This window comes from Somniosus microcephalus, chromosome 16 (assembly GCF_052327205.1).
Source record: "Somniosus microcephalus isolate GS21.2 chromosome 16, FLI_Smic_1.0, whole genome shotgun sequence".
NCBI lineage: Eukaryota > Metazoa > Chordata > Chondrichthyes > Squaliformes > Somniosidae > Somniosus > Somniosus microcephalus.
In genome coordinates this window covers 30,934,448-30,952,668 of record NC_141002.1, presented here as the reverse complement: position 1 = coordinate 30,952,668, position 18,221 = coordinate 30,934,448, and the positions used below count along the sequence as shown (strand labels likewise).

The 18,221-nt window shown below is 42.6% G+C and overlaps 1 protein-coding gene across 2 annotated transcripts in view; it reads right to left on the bottom strand.

Annotated features, from left to right (window-relative positions):
* The window catches only part of pot1 (protection of telomeres 1 homolog), a 457,382-nt gene that overhangs the window by 109,419 nt on the left and 329,742 nt on the right, over positions 1-18,221 (bottom strand). For both annotated transcript variants that reach the window (XM_086008747.1, XM_086008748.1), the window contains one exon: positions 3,202-3,492. In XM_086008747.1, coding sequence (XP_085864873.1) covers positions 3,202-3,492 — 291 coding nt within the window. The remainder of the gene's footprint in view (positions 1-3,201; positions 3,493-18,221) is intronic.

Here is an 18,221-nt window from a genome sequence, read left to right as displayed (position 1 = left end):
CCCCCTCTTATTCCTTCTCCACTTACCTTTCTAACTAAACAGTCATAAAAAGCTGGAAGATAGATCACAGCTTCAGGCTGGTGAAGTCAGACTACACTGGAGGAGATCCACCCACATGCAGCATTATCCTATTCACAGGTCTCTCACCAATGTCAAGATTACCTGAATATGTCACAGGAACAGTATTTGGTGAAGCCATATTCAACTGGAGCTGCAGTGTCCCACATATGCAAACTGCTTTAGGAATACAAGCAGTCAAGCTCCACCATCAATAACGTACTGCCAATAGCAAATAAGATCACATGAATTGTACGCTTGCAATCCTAACAAGATGACATATACAACATTAGTCAGCTTGCTGTCCACTGCTTCATCAAGAAGATACGCTCACCCCATTTTATCATGTAACCATCATCATCAACCACCCCCCCCACCCCCCGAATCTGCAAAGGAAGACTGCCTTGTACCACATGCTTGGTTTCTGGAGATCCACGCAAAATCTGGGGGTTAGATCAAGAGATTCCACCACCTTCAACGTATAGATGGCTTGTGAATATCATCTATGGACAGCCTAATTACATAGAAACATAGAAGATAGGAGCAGGAGTAGGCCATTCGACCCTTCGAGCCTGCGCCGCCATTCAATGAGATCATGGCTGATCATCCAAATTCAGTACCCTGTCCCTGCCTACTCCCCATATCCCTTGATCGCCTTAGCCTTAAGAAATATATCCAACTCCTTCTTGAATATATTTAATGAATTGGCCTCCACCGCCCTCTGTGGCAGAGAATTCCACAGGTTCACCACTCTCTGGGTGAAGAAATTCCTCCTCATTTCAGTCCGAAATGGCTTACCCCTTATCCTTAGACTATGATCAATGGTTCTGGACTCCCCAACCATCGGAAACATCCTTCCTGCATCTAGTCTGTCCAGGCCTGACAGAATTTTATAGGTTTCGATAAGATCCCCTCTCAATCTTCTAAACTCCAGTGAGTATAAGCCCAATCGACACAATCTCTCCTCATACATCATTCCTGCCATCCCAGGTATCAGCCTGGTGAATCTTCGCTGCACTCCCTCCATGGCAAGAACGTCCTTCCTCAGATAAGGCGACCAAAACTGCACACAATACTCAAGGTGCGGTCTCACCAAGGCCCTGTACAACTGCAGCAAGACATCCTTGTTCCTGTACTCGAACCCTCTTGCTACGAAGGCCAACATACCATTTGCCTTCTTAGCCGCCTGCTGCACCTGCATGCTTACCTTCAGCGACTGGTGCACAAGAACACCCAGGTCTCTTTGCACTTCCCCTTCTCCCAATCTATTGCCATTCAAATAATAATCTGCCTTCCTGTTTTTGCCACCTAAGTGGATAACCTCACATTTATCCACATTATAGTGCATTTGCCATGTTTCTGCCCAATCACCCAACCTGTCCAAATCGTACTGGAGTTTCACGACATCCTCCTCACAGCATACCCTCCCACCCAGCTTTGTGTCGTCTGCAAATTTGGAGATATTACATCCAATTCCCTCGTCTAGATCATTAATATATATTGTGAACAGCTGGGGTCCTAGGACCGATCCTTGCGGTACCCCACTAGTCAATGCCTGCCACTCGGAAAACGACCCGTTTATTCCAACTCTTTGCTTTCTGTCCGCCAACCAGTTCTCTATCCAAGTCAATACCTTGCCCCCAATCCCATGTGCCTTAATTTTGCACGCTAATCTCTTATGCGGGACCTTATCGAAAGCCTTCTGAAAGTCAAAATACACCACATCCACTGGTTCTCCCTTATCTATTTTACCAGTTACATCCACAAAATGACAAATGACTAGCTCAATATAAACACACCTGACCTCTCCCCTTCACCATTCGAAATGGCGATCACATAATTAGGCAGAGTTAGCCAAGATACCAGTTTCAGTTACTGCCTTCAGTTTTGGAGTGCTGGGTAGCAATTTGATTCACTGACAGAACAAGGACTCTTTCTGGTGCCAGTTAATAAGTATCAGATGTGAAAGGGAGCAGGAATCATCGCTTTCGGCAACTCCACAAGCCAGGATCCCCCTGTATTTCTATACTACCTACCCAAGACTAGGCCTTGATATTTAGTATACCAATGATCTTGTCCAAATTTCCCAAATACATCAACAGTATCATCATACTTCAGTTTAGACCAGATTGTGTCACAGGATGAAAACAAATCCCCTGGTCAACACCCCAGGAGAATGGTAGAATGCTGCTGTTCAATTAACTGGTTTTAAAAACAAGACAAATACTAAACTGGATTTAAAATGTTTATATGTTAATTGCATGCCCTTGGAATATTGTCGTATTGGGTTCCTCATTAATTCATTCATTCCAAGTACAGTAAGATCTTCTCAGAGTTAGGAATTACAATAGCAAGGATATCCGCAAGCAAATTAGACTTTGTGACTATGTCTGATGTTGAAATAATTTTGACCTAAGATGTAAGATTAGGGAAGGTCCTATGGGGTCAATTAATCTTCACTATTTTTATCTTGGTGGTGGAAGGGGGACGGGTAAACAACAGAAATTTCTGTTCACAAGGGTCAGGAATGTCATGTCCATGAATTACATTTTATACTCTGACACAGTCGACTTTCTGCTGTTATTTTATAGGAAGGGATTAAATGTCCATTTATTGAGTGGTTCCTTTTATATTTCAGGCTTGATACACTGTTCCATCATTGGATAAAATATGAATGAACACTTTGTTTGGCATCAAGTGGTACCAGGTCAGACAGTGTGTGGATTGGGTGGAGGATTAAAATTCCCAGTATCTTAGCCCAATGATAGGAAGAGGAGTCAGGAAAGGGACAGACAAACAATAGATGGGCTGCAGAGATGACCAGCCTTTGGATGAGACTCCCCAAACTCATTTCACTTGGCAACCTCACTGGCATGAGAAAGAGAGAGAGAGAGAGGAGATTCCATGCAATTGAACAGGGCTGGATTCATGAAGAACCATTTTCAATCCCTCTGCAGCAATTTGATGAGGCTATTAAATGACCAAGTACGTAATTGGAATTGATTTTGAAAATGTTAATGTTCTAATTCTTTTTATGCTACATTTATGAATAAATTACACGCCATTAACTTTTGATGCTGGTGAAAACTAAAGACCTGATTAACCAATGTTGTTCAAGACGTGCTTTCATACATCTCTTCTTACCTTCAGCAGAACAGCAGATCGATCCACCACAGCTTTTGCGATGAGTTGACAGGTCAAGTCAAAATACTCAGCAGGTTTAACTTCAGAGAGTTTGATGGTTGGCTCGTGGATAGAAAGGTTTGCATTTGCCCATCTGCGCAGTTCCTCCACAGTCCGCTGGTCAGTGGCAGTGAACTGGTACAATTTGCTGGATGTCCGCGGTTTCACAGGCGCTCCCACAGTTCCGTCGAATATCAAGGCTGAGAAACCAGGAGCGCTGATGGCCTGAAGCTCTTGGTTGAATTCTTGTATCTATCCATAGATAATGCAACAAATATTTAGTACCACAGTCAGTTTTGTTACTTTATCATTTACTAATTGGACAGACCAGCTGACCCCAGTTGGCCCAGATTGCAGAATCTGCCTCTGCATTGTTCAGTTGGGTGGTCAGTATGTGGAACAGATTAACGGCATAGGTAGTGGAGCAAGAAACCTTAATGGGTCTTAAGAAGGAATGAGACAGGTTATGGTCAACAAATGGGATTTGCGGTTATTAAAAATGCCCCAAGGGAATACTGTGGAGAGTGGAATTAGATGGACCAAAGGTCTTCGCCTGAAACTATTACTATTTTCCTTCCCAAGTAGTTGGCAGAATTTTTGTCTTGCATGAAATATTGCTTCATAGCACAGCTTCTTTTGTTGTTTCCTCCATTATAACAGTGACTACACTTCACAAGTACGTCATTGGCTGTAAAGTGCTTTGGGACATCCTGAGGTGGTGAAAGGTGTTATAGAAATGAAAATTCTTTCTTTCTTGTTTCCATTTCATCCCATTTACTTGTGAGTGAAGCCACACAATGTTTCTTTTATTTGCCTGAATTCCAGTATCTGTTGTATTACTGTACTGTATGTGTAATTACAAAAATTGGCGGGGGGGGGGGGGGCGGCTATTCATTATCCATCAATTTCCATCGTTTGCCAGCGAGGGTCAACAACTTGCACTCACACGGCCTATTTAATGTTGTGAACGTCTCAAGGCCCTTCAGAGGCGAGGGTCAGATTCTAGCAAAAGTAGGGAAAGGAATTACGGCAGGGGTCTGGAGAGATAGGTTTTCCACAGGTGAGGCTGGATTAGGAAGAAAGTTCCACAGGTGAGGCTGGATTAGGAAGAAAGTTCCAGAGTATGAGGGAAGAGATGGTTGAAGGTCCTGCTAGCGATGGTGCAATGGACAGAGTGGGTGAACACACAGTAAACCAGGAGAGGGTAGCGCATGAACATGGGCTCCATTATGACGAATAATGGAAGATTGCACTGTGAAACGAGGTTGAGGAATGCGCACGTGTGAATGCTCAAGGGGAATTTTACATTCATCTGCAGCACACTCATCAAAAACAGAGGAGTGTGCAACCCTGATCATGTCAATGCTGAATGCAGTCACTGTTAAATCCACAGATCAAGTGATGGCTTTTCACTTATATAGCTAACAAAGTAACATGTTACAGGGTACAGTACAATAGTGGTTATGTTACTGGGCCAGTAATCCAGAGGCCTGGACTAATGATCCAGAGACGTGAGTTCAAATCCCACCTCGGCAGCTGGGGAATTTAAATTCAGTTAATATTCAGTTAATAAAGTCTGCAATATAAAAGCTAGTATCAGAAATGGTGACCATGAAACTACCGGATTGTCGTAAAAACCCATCTGGTTCACTAATGTCCTTTAGGGAAGGAAACCTGCCGTCCTTACCCGGTCTGGCCTACATGTGACTCCAGACCTAAGGCAATGTGGTTGACTCTTAACTGCCCTCCGAAATGGCCTAGCAAGCCACTCAGTTGTACCAAACTGCTACGACAAAGTCACTGTGGGAGTACCTTCACCACATGGACCGCAGCGGTTCAAGAAGGCGACTCACCACCACCTTCTCAAGGACAATTAGGGATGGGCAATAAATGCCGGCCTTGCCAGCGATGCCCACATCCCGTGAACAAATAAATAAAAAGAAAAAAGAAAACACACTGAGCCAGTGAGCGACAAATGCTACTTAACAGCTGGAGAAATGTGATTTGAAGCATTTTTCTCCCAAACTCAAAGCTTCCCTGTTTATGTACATGGTATTAAAAGATAGCACATCGGAAGGGGCAATTTACTTTATTATATACTTTTAATACATCATTCTTTACATTTAGTTTGTCTTCTTTTGCACCCCCATATATCACTGGTTGAAATGGCAAGAAGACGATGAGCTCATAGAGTCATAACATATCTAAAACTGACCCACAAAATATTTACATTAATACAGCATCAGTCACCTTATATAAAACAATGTAATTCAAATTTATTAAAACGATTGTTCTAAAGCAAGATGGTACTATTAATTAGTAAAAACACAGTCTAAAAATGTAAGTTTCCAGTACTTAAAAATGTTTGGGTGCAGGTACAGAAGATTTCAAGAAAACTACAGTATTTTCAACAGTCCTAATGCAGTTTGGGAAGGTTTATTGAAGGAGTATTATGCTGTACCCTGCACCATAAATTGTGCTATGATTCTCTTACAATGCTGGTATTCACTCCATTCAGAACAGGTTTTTTTTAAACTAACTAAATGCCACAGAAAGTTATATTTTAGAAGACCTTAAATTGATCACCCAGGATATAATGCCGAGCCCATTTTTCAAGTTTCGCACAATTGGCTGGCGCTACAGATTGAAAACTAGTCTTCCCAAAACTAATGGATTCAACAACTTCATGCCTTTCAAGCTAAATTAATGCTGTGTACAAACAGAAATCGGTCTTGGCATACAGAGTACTTGGCCGCAGTTTGTTCAACATCAATTCTAACAAGTAACTTTACAAAGACGGTATTAATGAGGGGGGAGAAAAACTCTGCCTTTCATCTCCTGACAACCAAGCAGCCCTTTCTGAAACTGAAAAGATACTTGGAGAACATTACTCAAAACAAGAGGATGTTAAACAAGGGAACACTCACCATACTTTGAGGGAAGCAGTTTGTAACCAAAATAGATTGCAAGGCTATCTACTAGGAGGTGAAATTCAAGCAGATGGTGTATGAATTGGGGTTTTTTCTATTCCTGCCTCAGCTACATGTTCTACTGTATGTGTAAATGCTTCAGTCGTCTCAAGCACTATAATGTGTTATCCTTTCATGTACTAAACTCCCAAGTATAAAGGCAGACACTAAATGGACAGCAACAATGGAAAATATTCTGTAGAATGCTAAACCTGAACGCTTCATAATTGCACATGAAGTTTTAGGGTGAGGTTTTAATTAAAACAAAATTGGCAAAGTCTTCCACATTCCTGGCGTGTGTAGAAATCGAGGGCAATGTTTCATCAAGAATTCCCGAATGGTTTAACAGCACCATTCCAACCCAGTTTCATACCAAAGTATTACGCCATGAAGCCTTGTATTCTGATCAATCTTCTACATTTGTACCTGGGCAGCCTGCTTTACACGGATGATGAAAATACTGAAAATAAATTGAGCCCGTCATTCTTTTGAATCTAAAACAATTTACAGGTTGAATGATTGTAGGGGAGATGGTGTTGAATAAAACGCATGGCTCATGATATTTTTCTTTTAAATAAGTTTAGTAAAACTGTAGTTCATTCTCAAAATGGCGGTCAATAGCTTCATATTATGGCATGAATATCAATGAACTCTGTGCAACCTACCTCAAAATCACAGACTCCTGTGTTAAAACTGTTTCATTAATAGCTCCCCTGCAAGTTCAGTACTTACACCATAGGCTTTGTAGTGTCACATTGTAAAAATTCCTTGGCTCCTATAATTCCTCTTCATGAGAAATGGGGGAATGCCGTGTATCTCTCTGTAATTAATGACTTGCTAACAAAACTACAGGAATGCACAACTCCATGCTATTTCATCAGCAGATCATTAATTACAGAGAAAAACAGACTCGCTCCTATTTCGCTTTAAAAGAGGGACTAAACCCCTTTATATAATGTCTGCTTCTACCATCCTCGTACAAAGCAAATAGCTGAATCCACAAGAGTTAAAACTTCAACCTGTTTTCTGTCTAAAGACTCCTCTGTGCCTTTTTACAAGCTGATGTTGCGGAACATCCATAGCACAGATGAAATTTGATTAAAGCGCTTGGAATCTGTTCAAGATGCTGTAAAGGAAAAGCAGCACTGAAGAAATACTTTATTAATTCACTCAATAAACTAATCAGGAGTTTATTTTATTGCTCACAAGTCATGTCATCATTAGACCCTAGACAGATGAAGGGATTTTCTTCTTCTTCTTAGGCAGTCCCTCGGAACCGAGGATGAAGTGGTTTTAAGCATGTAATAGGTAGGATTTGTGTCTAGTATTCTGATCCAATGAATCCAATTAAAAAGACATGTTGAAATTCTGGATAGATTTGAAAAGGAGGGCCTAATGGAAACAGTAAAATACTGGTGGTAAACACCTTTTGCTTTGTACAATCATACCTTTTGTCCTTTAATCTCTCCGGCCGCCCACCCTATCACAGACCTTCCCTTTTGTTCTTTCCTCACTTCTGTGGTGTATGTGCCTTTAAGAGCAATTATGGTGTATGTGCCTTTAAGAGCCCCAGGTGTGCGTAATGCCGGTAATTGCCACTTGGGCTATATAAGCCTGTGTATTGTGTATATCCTTTAGAAACCCCCCCCCCAGACTTGCTTAGTAAATACCTATGAACCAACTCCTGTCTTCAGTGTCTTTATCTACACACGGACACTACAGTGGCGACGAAGTGGAAACGGACTTACCTGCAATTCGGCAGCACCTCAAGGACATCGATTCCTCCAGCGTCCAGAAGACTCAAGGAAGTAAGAGAAACTGTGGTTTCACCAGCTGGCCAAGCTGGTGACAGGTACTGCGCTAATCCTTCCTGGGCGTCAGGCTGGAGCTCCAGCGGCGGGCTCTACAGCTGAGACAGGCAGCAAAATCGGAGGCAAGCAATAACGGACTGGGAGGGTGCACTCGAGAGACGGCCGGCGCGGCAAGCAGGTCAGCGTTTAGACCTCCGTCGGGAACGAGTCTCCAACAGTGAATAAACGGAAACCACAGTAAAACAGCGTTGTTATCGGTAGCAGCGGCGGGAAAGCGCGGGAAGCGTCATATCGTTGCTACAGAGAAAAAAAAAGCGCGGGAAGCGCCATATCTTTTCTGAAATGCCTAAATCTGGTAATATTGAGGCTTTTGATGGCGAAATAGAAGATTGGACCACATACGTGGAAAGAGTAGAGGTTTATTGCACTGCAAATGGAATAACAGATGAAAAAAAAGCTTCAATACTTCTGAACTTAATGGGCGCGAAGACATACGGGCTGTTACAAAATTTAATCACTCCAGCCAAACCAAAGGACAAGACTTTTAAAGAAATTGTTGATACCCTGCAGGAGCATTTAAACCCAACACCGCTGCTGATAGCGGAACGATTCAAGTTCTTCAAGAGAAATCAACACAAGAATGAAAGTAACGCTGATTACCTAACCGGGTTAAGAAAGCTATCAAAGTACTGCCAATTCGGAGCAGGACTATCGGATTATCTTCGAGACAAATTTGTTTGCGGTCTCTTAAGTGAAGGAACACAAAAAAGACTGCTTTCTGAAAAAGATTTAACATTGGACAAAGCTTTCAGTATGGCTGTATCATACGAAGCAGCAGCAAAAGGAGCTGCAGAGATACAAGAGACACAGGACTTCGGCACCCATAAAATGACACAGGAGTTCGGAAGATGTTATCGCTGCGGCAGATCCACCCATAACCAGAGGGACTGCTGGTTCAAGGGCAAAGCATGCAGGCAATGTGGTAAGATTGGACACATTGCACGGGTATGCCAATCTGGACAAAATAAATCCACTGACAGAAAACAAAAAATCAATGAAGAAAAGTACAGGAAGGTACAAATGATGACGGACAATAGCTCCGAAGACCAGAATAGCGATAGCGACTCCGGAAACAAGAGACTAAGCTGTCTCAAATTACATAATGTACTTGCCAAAGAGGATTACCAAACCATTTGGGTTACCCTCACAATAGCAGGGTCCCCAGTTAAAATGGAGCTAGATACAGGATCAGCTCTAACCGTAATAAATCGACGAGATTACGAGAGGCTATTTTCGCATATACCTCTAAAAGACACATCCATTATCTTAAAAACATATACGGGGCAGAAAGTCTACCCCAAAGGAAAAATAAGGGTGCCTGTGGTATACAACGGCAAAGAAATACAAAAGTTGTATTTATACATTCTACAAGATGGTGGTCCACCGTTGTTGGGACGTGAATGGATAAGGAAGATACGTTTAGACTGGCACTCCATTCAGGCACTGACGGTGACCAGTAAGGAAAAAAAGTGATGACATCATACCTGAACGATTAAAAGACATCTTGGCCAACGCCAAAGAAGTGTTTCAAGAGAAACTAGGAACCTTGAAAGGCATCACCGCCTCAATAAAAGTGGAAGATACAGCAATTCCAAAATTGTTTAAGGCAAGACCGGTGCCATACGCAATACGTCCGGCAGTCGAAGCAGAGCTGAAGAATTTGGAAAAGGCAGGCGTATTATCCAAAATAGATTGGAGTGAATGGGCAACACCCATCGTTCCAGTCATGAAAAAAACATTGAAAAATAACTCTGAGGAACAGAAAACAATTCGCATCTGTGGGGACTTTAAGGTGACTGTAAACCTGGTCCTTCACACGGTACAGTATCCTCTTCCGAGGATAGAAGATATTTTCGCCTCACTATCCGGAGGGAAACGTTTCACAAAAATTGACTTGACACAGGCATATCTACAGATGGAGGTTGAGGAGACCTCTAAAAAGTATCTCACAATAAACACACACAAAGGCCTGTACCAGTACAATCGACTGGTTTTTGGAATAGCATCAGCTCCAGCTATCTGGCAAAGAGCTATGGAGCAAGTCCTGCAAGGGATTCCGGGGACTCAATGCTACCTAGACGACATCCTTATAACAGGAGAAAACGACAACGAGCACCTTGCCAATTTGGAGCAGGTGCTCACTAGGCTGAAAGAACGGGGCCTACGAGCAAATCGCCCCAAGTGCGAATTTTTCCAAAATCAGATATCATATTGTGGCCACATAATTAATAAGGAAGGGTTGCATAAGTCACCTGAAAAAATTGAAGCAGTTATAAAAGCCCCAGCACCTGAAAATGTTTCACAATTAAGGTCATTCCTGGGATTAATAAATTACTATCATAAATTTTTACCGAACTTATCAACTATTCTACACCCTCTTAATGATCTTCTACAGACAGGAGTGATTTGGAAATGGAACGAAGACTGTAAACGTGCCTTCCATAAATGTAAAGACTTAATCACATCCGAGAAAATTTTGACTCATTACAACCCATCACTACCAATCAGACTGGCGTGCGATGCATCCCCTTACGGCATAGGAGCGGTATTGTCCCATAGATTCCCTGATGGCTCGGAACGGCCGATAGCTTTTGCGTCACGCTCATTGAACTCAGCTGAGCGTAACTATGCCCAGATAGACAGGGAAGCACTCAGCCTGGTATGGGGAGTGAAGAAATTCAACCATTACCTACACGGACAAAAATTTACCTTGCTGACTGACCATCAACCCCTCATCTCCATATTCAACCCTAAAAAAGGTGTCCCCATTATGACGGCACAAAGACTACAGAGGTGGTCCCTTTTTCTAGGGGCACACCAATACAACATAGAATACAAAGGATCAAAACAGCATGGGAATGCTGACGGTTTATCGCGCCTACCGTTGTCAACGATAGAAGAGGCACCTACAGTAGACCCAGTAGAGATATTCCACTCTACCATAGTGAAATGTCTACCGGTGACAAATTCTGCCATTGAAAGGGAGACAAGAAATGACCCTACTCTCTCACGGGTCTACGATTTAACAGTGAAGGGATGGCCAGCACATGGCGAACCACTGTTGCCAGCATTCTCGCAAAGAAGAGAACAGCTGTCAGTGTGCCGAGGAACCTTGATGTGTGGATCCAGATGGTGATTCCACCCAAACTCCAGGATAAAGTGCTAAAGGAGCTTCACGAGGGGCATCTGGGTGGAGTGAAAATGAAGAACCTAGCTAGGGCGTTTGTATGGTGGCCAGGTATCGATGGAGACATCGAAGACATGACCAAGAGCTGCCTAGGATGCCAGAAGGTCCAAAATGCTCCGCCACAGGCCCCTCTACATCCATGGGAGTGGGCCTCATCTCCCTGGCAAAGGGTGCACATCGACTTTGCTGGTCCATTTATGGACTCAATGTTCTTAATCGCGGTTGATGCACACTCCAAGTGGCCGGAGGTAATAAAGATGTCCTCCACCACCACGGAAAAAACCATCACAGTATTAAGGACCATATTTGCCAGGAATGGGCTGCCGGAGCAGATATGTTCTGATAATGGACCGCAATTTGTGTCCGAAGAATTCAGAAAGTTCTTAAAGAACAATGGGGTAAAGCACTACACGTCCACCCCATACCATCCCGCCACCAATGGATTGGCTGAAAGGTTTGTCCAGACCTTCAAGAAGGCCATCAAGGCCATGGGTAATGAAGACATAAAACTTCAGCACAAGGTGGATAACTTCTTATTTGCATATAGGAATGCAACGCATATGGTTACTAACCAAACTCCCGCCATGATGTTCTACAATAGAAACCTAAGATGCCGGCTGGATTTGGTCAAGCCCAACATCCGAAGGGACGTGGAGAACCGGCAGTTTCAGGGCATGAATGAAAGGCCAACTAGGGCCTTCCAGATAGGCCAACCGGTTTTGGCCCGGGACTACCGTACCGAGAAATGGCAGCCTGGAACTATCTGCACACGGTTAGGACCACTGATGTATACCGTGGACATCGGAGACAGCATAATAAGGCGCCATGCTGACCAAATCATCAAGTCATCCGAAAAGGGACAACCTACACCACCACTCTATACATCTAACGATGAAGTAGAGATACCCATATCTACCTCCGATCCGGTGATACTGGAGCCCGATGAACCCGACACTGGCCTTCAAGCCGAATCAGCCTTGCCAGAAGAACCTACTACACCACCAGAAACTACTACACCCCCGAGGCATTATCCGGACCGAGTCAGGAAGCCTCCTGAGAGACTAACTTATAATTAATTAATACAGCAATGTATATTATTTTGCATATAACATGTAATTAATAATTACTTAAAATATGATGTACTAGTTAGCTAGAAGGGGAGGAATTGTGGTGTATGTGCCTTTAAGAGCAATTATGGTGTATGTGCCTTTAAGAGCCCCAGGTGTGCGTAATGCCGGTAATTGCCACTTGGGCTATATAAGCCTGTGTATTGTGTATATCCTTTAGAAACCCCCCCCCAGACTTGCTTAGTAAATACCTATGAACCAACTCCTGTCTTCAGTGTCTTTATCTACACACGGACACTACAACTTCCCCCTTTTCCCTGCCCCTACACTTGCTTAAAATCTGTTACATCTCTAACTTTTTCCATTTTTGACGAAAAGTCATCGACCTGAAACATTAACTCTGTTTCTCTCTTCACAGATGTTGCCTGACCTGCTGAGTATTTCCAGCATTTTCTGTTTTTATTTCAGATTTCCAGCATCCGCAGTATTTTGCCTTTGTACTGGTGTTACACAGCTTTGTCACAACTGGCAGTCAAATATAGACAAAGCTGAACTGTACGCTCTACGTTATATCATGATTTTCAAACCTCTGCTTTCCATTTTTAATTTAAAGAGGAATTCCTGCAGTAAGATATCTAAAAGTAAATCCCTTAGCAGTACCGGTAACGCTCTCCTCCCCCCCACACCCTTTAAATGCACATAAATGTACCTAATTTGCCACAGATTTAGTTTCAAATTCTATTCCCCTGTTAAATTGCCAACCTATTTCACTTTACCTTACACTCAAAGTCTTACTAAACTGGGTTGGACAAATGTCAGAAGCAGGAAGTTCTGATCTAACCTTTCGGTTAAGACATTAAACCAAGGCCCCATCTGCACTCTCAGGTGGATGTAAAAGATCCCATGACACTATTTTGAAGAAGAGCAGGGGAGTTCTCCCTGGTGCCCCGGCCAATATTTATCCCTCAACCAACATGACTAAAACAGATTATCTGGTCATCATCTCATTACTGTTTGTGAGACCTTGCTGTGCGCAAATTAGCCGCCATGTTTCCTACATTACAATAGTGACTACACGTCAAAAGTACTTAATTGGCTTAAAGCGCTTTGGGACGTCCTGAGGTTGTGAAAGGCGCTATCTAAATGCCAGTCTTTCTTTTCTATGAAAGGAAAATAACTGAACCTTGGCTAAACTACACAAGTGGACAAGAAGTGTGAAGCATGGAGGAGGCAATGCTGAAACGACAGGATCAGTCAACTCCCATTATTGCATAAAGATTTCTACGGTGAAAGCCATAGTCACCCGCCTCTAAGCAGTGCGCAATGGCAAATTAACACAAGCTGCATGAACCCAAAGGGCCAATCGGTATCAGAAACTTTCATTTGGAACGTTCTGCTCCGTGCTTAGCCTTGGAAGTAATTTATTCACCACAACAAATTGCACAAGTTTCTGCAGTAATTAAAATCTGCCAGACTTTATATTAATCCATTTCTAATGTTCAAGATTTCTGAAGCTTAAAATTTTTTAAATGCCTGCATATTCATATATCGCATACTTCAATGATTTCATTACTTAAAAGACTGAAACTTGGCCAACTAAGAAACATTGATATGCTAAGGGAGAACCTTTGTTTCTCCCGCGTGACATGCACAGTTTTACTCCTGCCACTTCGTGCAGCACAATGTTATTTTACTTGGGAGAGTTTCTACACTGGGGAATCTGCAGCGCCCATATGTTCCTTATCCCTGCAACCCCACATCGGTCTTTGCAAAATAAGTTTCCTTAAAAAGAAATGCCACAAGGCTGTATAATTTTAATAATTTTTTTTCGCTGAGGGGCTATTTGTAAAGAACGTCTGGCAAAATATTATTCAATACCAAATAAACTAATACAGCTCGTAGGATTACAGCAAGGTGGCTGGCCTTGGTATCAGGGCTTCCATTTACAAAAGCATGGCCAGGACTGTGGGCTGCTTGGAGCCAAGGCTAGAATGATGGAATGTCATAATTCCCTATCTGAATCTTGGAAGTGCGATGAAGGTAAATGGCCCTGATTGAATGGCTAGCCACGATGTTTTCAATTTAGAATTGTCTTTGCAATACTTGTTTACAGGATTGAGGTGTACTTACTGATCAACACTTGAGGATTGGCCCATTTAGTACCTTGATCTGGAATATTTCTTCAAGTACAATGCTGCAGTAAATCTGTTGAATACCAACACTCAGACAATGCTTACAAGGTTCCTGAAAGTTGTTGGATAGCACTGACAGGTTTAAATAGGAACCATGAGAGGGTTGATAACTTTCTGATTTTAGTTTCCAAATGGTGTACTTTCGACAGGGAATGATTCTGTACTAACAGTTCTTTTTAAATGAATCCCATCTGTTTTTGTTGCAGGTTTGGATTGGCTCTTACACAAAAGCTTCAAAGCCTTGATGCATAGTAAGGATCTACAGTCAGAGCCAAGGGAACGGTCAATTTATGATGGAAGCTGATTTGGGGGGTAGCCATACCAAAACCTGAACTACAGCAAGCTAATTAGGGCCTGAAAGAATCACAACCTGCACCAGACAGTGTACACGCAGGACTAACAAAAAGGTTTGCAAGCACCAAAGCTATAGTAGAACATCTGCTTTCATTTCTGTTACAACTTTTCTGACACAAAACTTTCACATTCTGCAAGAAACTCAAAAAATGTGGCATTTAAAATATTGGGTCGGATTTTGCTGTAGATATAACGGTGAGGCTAACAGCGCTCACCGTTATTAAAGTGTAAATCAGACAACAACTTCCGGCGACTGCACATGTGCAGTTAAACGCGGAAAGCAGAAAGTTGCTGTCCGAGTTGCCCCGCTCTTCCAGAAGCTTCGCTATAATAATATCTTGCCCAGAGGCTCAGCATTATGATATAAACGCACTAAACTCACCAGAAAAAGTTAGGGCTTGTCCGTTCCAGTCTAAGTAAATCTTTAACGACATGACAAGTTTTAATTACTGCCATACAACCGCTCTGGCACTGAAAATTAACTTTTACAAGTATAAGTCTCATTTCTTCAAATTTTAATTATTGTTGGCGATTTAAAAAGACTTAAGAAATTTAAATAATTTTTAAAATTGTTTTCTTTCTGTCTTTTTTTTATCTCTCTCTCTTAATCCAGTCTTTCTTTCCCTCTCTTTGTCACTTTCTGTACCTGATTTGGCATTGAATTTATTGGCCCAGAAATTTGGGTCGGGGGCTTCCCGCGGGTGCAAGCCCCTGACCTGCACTTACCTTGCGCGCCAGCCGTTGAGCTGTGGGCACCCGTGGAATTCCGATCCGGGGCCTGGTCCAGCTGCCGGTGCGCAGTGCTTGCGTATCCCAGGGGCGCAGTTAGTTCGATGCGTCCCCTGGGATCATGTGGGCCATGGGGAGCCAATCGGAGCAGGGAATGCTCCATTCATAAGATTGACAGGAAGAGCTGTCAAAACGTATAAATACTACGGCCCCAAAACATCACTAAATCTTCAAATAAAATTTTAAAAAATCACATTTTTTAAATAAACTATAAATTACATGAAATAACTATTTTAAACAATAATTTAAATTTTTGAAAAAAATAATTTTATTTTCTAACGGGGCTAAAAATAAACGTACCTTGCTTTAAAGTATTTAAAAATAATAAACCTGTGGAAAAAATGTTTTAATTTTAATTAATTCACCACTTACATATAAAAAGCAGGCCTTACACCTGTTTTTTATATGTGTAACTTCTGGACTTACCCTCCCGGGAAAACCTGTAAAAACAACCTAAGTTCGATGCGCACGCGCAGCCTCTCCCGCGCACGCATTCGACCTCTGAACCCCTGCTTTCAGGGGAACGGAAGTGTCAGTTTCCCGCGCATGCGCAGTGCATGCAGGAAACCGGCACTTCCATTGGGCTTACGGGTGAGTACCCCGTGCGTACTCACCTGTGGAGACCCGAATTTCTGGGCCATTATTCTAAATTACACTGCCTGGTTCAGACTCTGCGCTGTTCATTAAAGATTCTTCAATCTGATTGGTTAAGGAATTTACTTGCCCTGTTCACACAGGTCCCAGATCCCCTGTAGAGGGCACTCTGCTGAAATAGCTTTCCAACCACCAAGTTCCAGTGCAAAAGCCCATAGAAAGTCTGTGGGCAAGTGTAAGAGTTTGCCGTTGAGTGCAAAATCCAGCCCTATATCCTTTAGATTTCAAGACATACTGTAAATATGTTATGACACTCACCAAAGTCAGTTTTATTTGAATGAAAATGTTTTACCCCTTTATACTAGGTTGCAAATGTGCCCGATTTACCTGCTTTTAGCTCTTACATGGTAATATAGACTTGTTGCTATGTGATTAACTCCTCATAAAGACTGCCTGGAAAGACATGAAAATGTAGATGTTGCAAATGGATCCTTCCACTTAGCCCATACAGTTCATTTGCAAAAAAAAGTGTCACATTTTGCTATGCAGACACAAATTAAACACTATATGTACTTGATAATACATGCTCATATCTAACACTGCAAGCTCGGGCATGTCACCTACAGACTAGTGGCAACACTAACCCAGCACTTCAATACTAAACCAATCAACATCACTTGCAGTTACATGCACAAGGTAAGATGTAATGAACCAACTTTATTTTTAACCATTTCTCAGTTCATATTACAATATCGGCTGGTTTCCAAGCAACATACTGGATCCAGTGCAGCTATATATTCAACAGCAGCAATCAGCTTACTCTAAGCCCAAAAAAACAAGTTACACTTCATTTTGCAGCAAATACTGCTAATCCTTGATGATAAACTATTTCTTTTTAATGCTAAATGTTACATAGAAACAGAAGTAGGCCATTCAGCCCCTTGAGCCTGTTCCACCATTCAATTAGATCATGGCTGATCTGTATCACAACTCCATTTACCCACCTATTAAATAGTTATTAATAAGCTCCGAGTGACAGGAACAGAGGCATCACAAAGCCCAAGTTGCAATGGCATTCAGTTCAAGTGTTACGACAGGATAGTGAAATAGAAGTAGTACTTTAATATTCACATTAATTTTAGTGCAGTCTTTTGTAAATGCTTTTATGTAAGCTAGACTTGTTGCTTGAGCTTTTCAGATAGCTATCATGCAAGTCCCTTTTATAACATTTATTAATGCTGTGAACGAGCTGCTGCAGTGTGTGTGTGTGTGTGTGTGTGTGTGTGTGTGTGTGTGTGTGTGTGTGCGTGCGTGCGTGCCGGGGGGGGGGTCTCCGTGTGTGCGCGCGCGTGCCGGGGGGGTCTCCGCTCGTGTGCGCGCGTGCCCGGGGGGGGGGGGGGGTCTCCGCGCGTGTGTACGCGTGCCGGGAGGGGGTCTCCGCGCGTGTGCCAGGAGGGGGTCTCCGTGCGCCGGGGGTCTCTGTGTGCAGCAGATCAAGCCCTGTGCAGCAGAGCGTGGTTCTGGACCTAGTTTTAGGGAATGAAGCTGGGCAGGTGGAAAGGGAATCAGTGGGAGAGCATATTGGTGGTAGTGATCATAATTCAGTTAGTTATGGAAAAGGACAAGGACAGGCCAGGAATAAAAGTTCTCAATTGGGAAAAAGCTCATTTTACTAAGCTGAGAGGTGATTTAGCCAAAGTGGACTGGAGACAGAAACTTGAAGGTAAATCAGTGAAGAGCAGTGGGAGGCACTGAAGGAGACAGTGAGGGTTCAGAGCAAGTATGTTCACTTAAAGAAAAAGGGTGGGACTAACAAATTTAGAGCTCCCTGAATGTCAAGGGGCATACAGGGTAGGATAAAGAAAAAAAGGGAAGCTTATGACAAATACCGAGGACTCAATACTGCAGAAAGCCGAGAGGAGTATAGAAAGTGCAGGGGTGAAATTAAAAAGGAAATT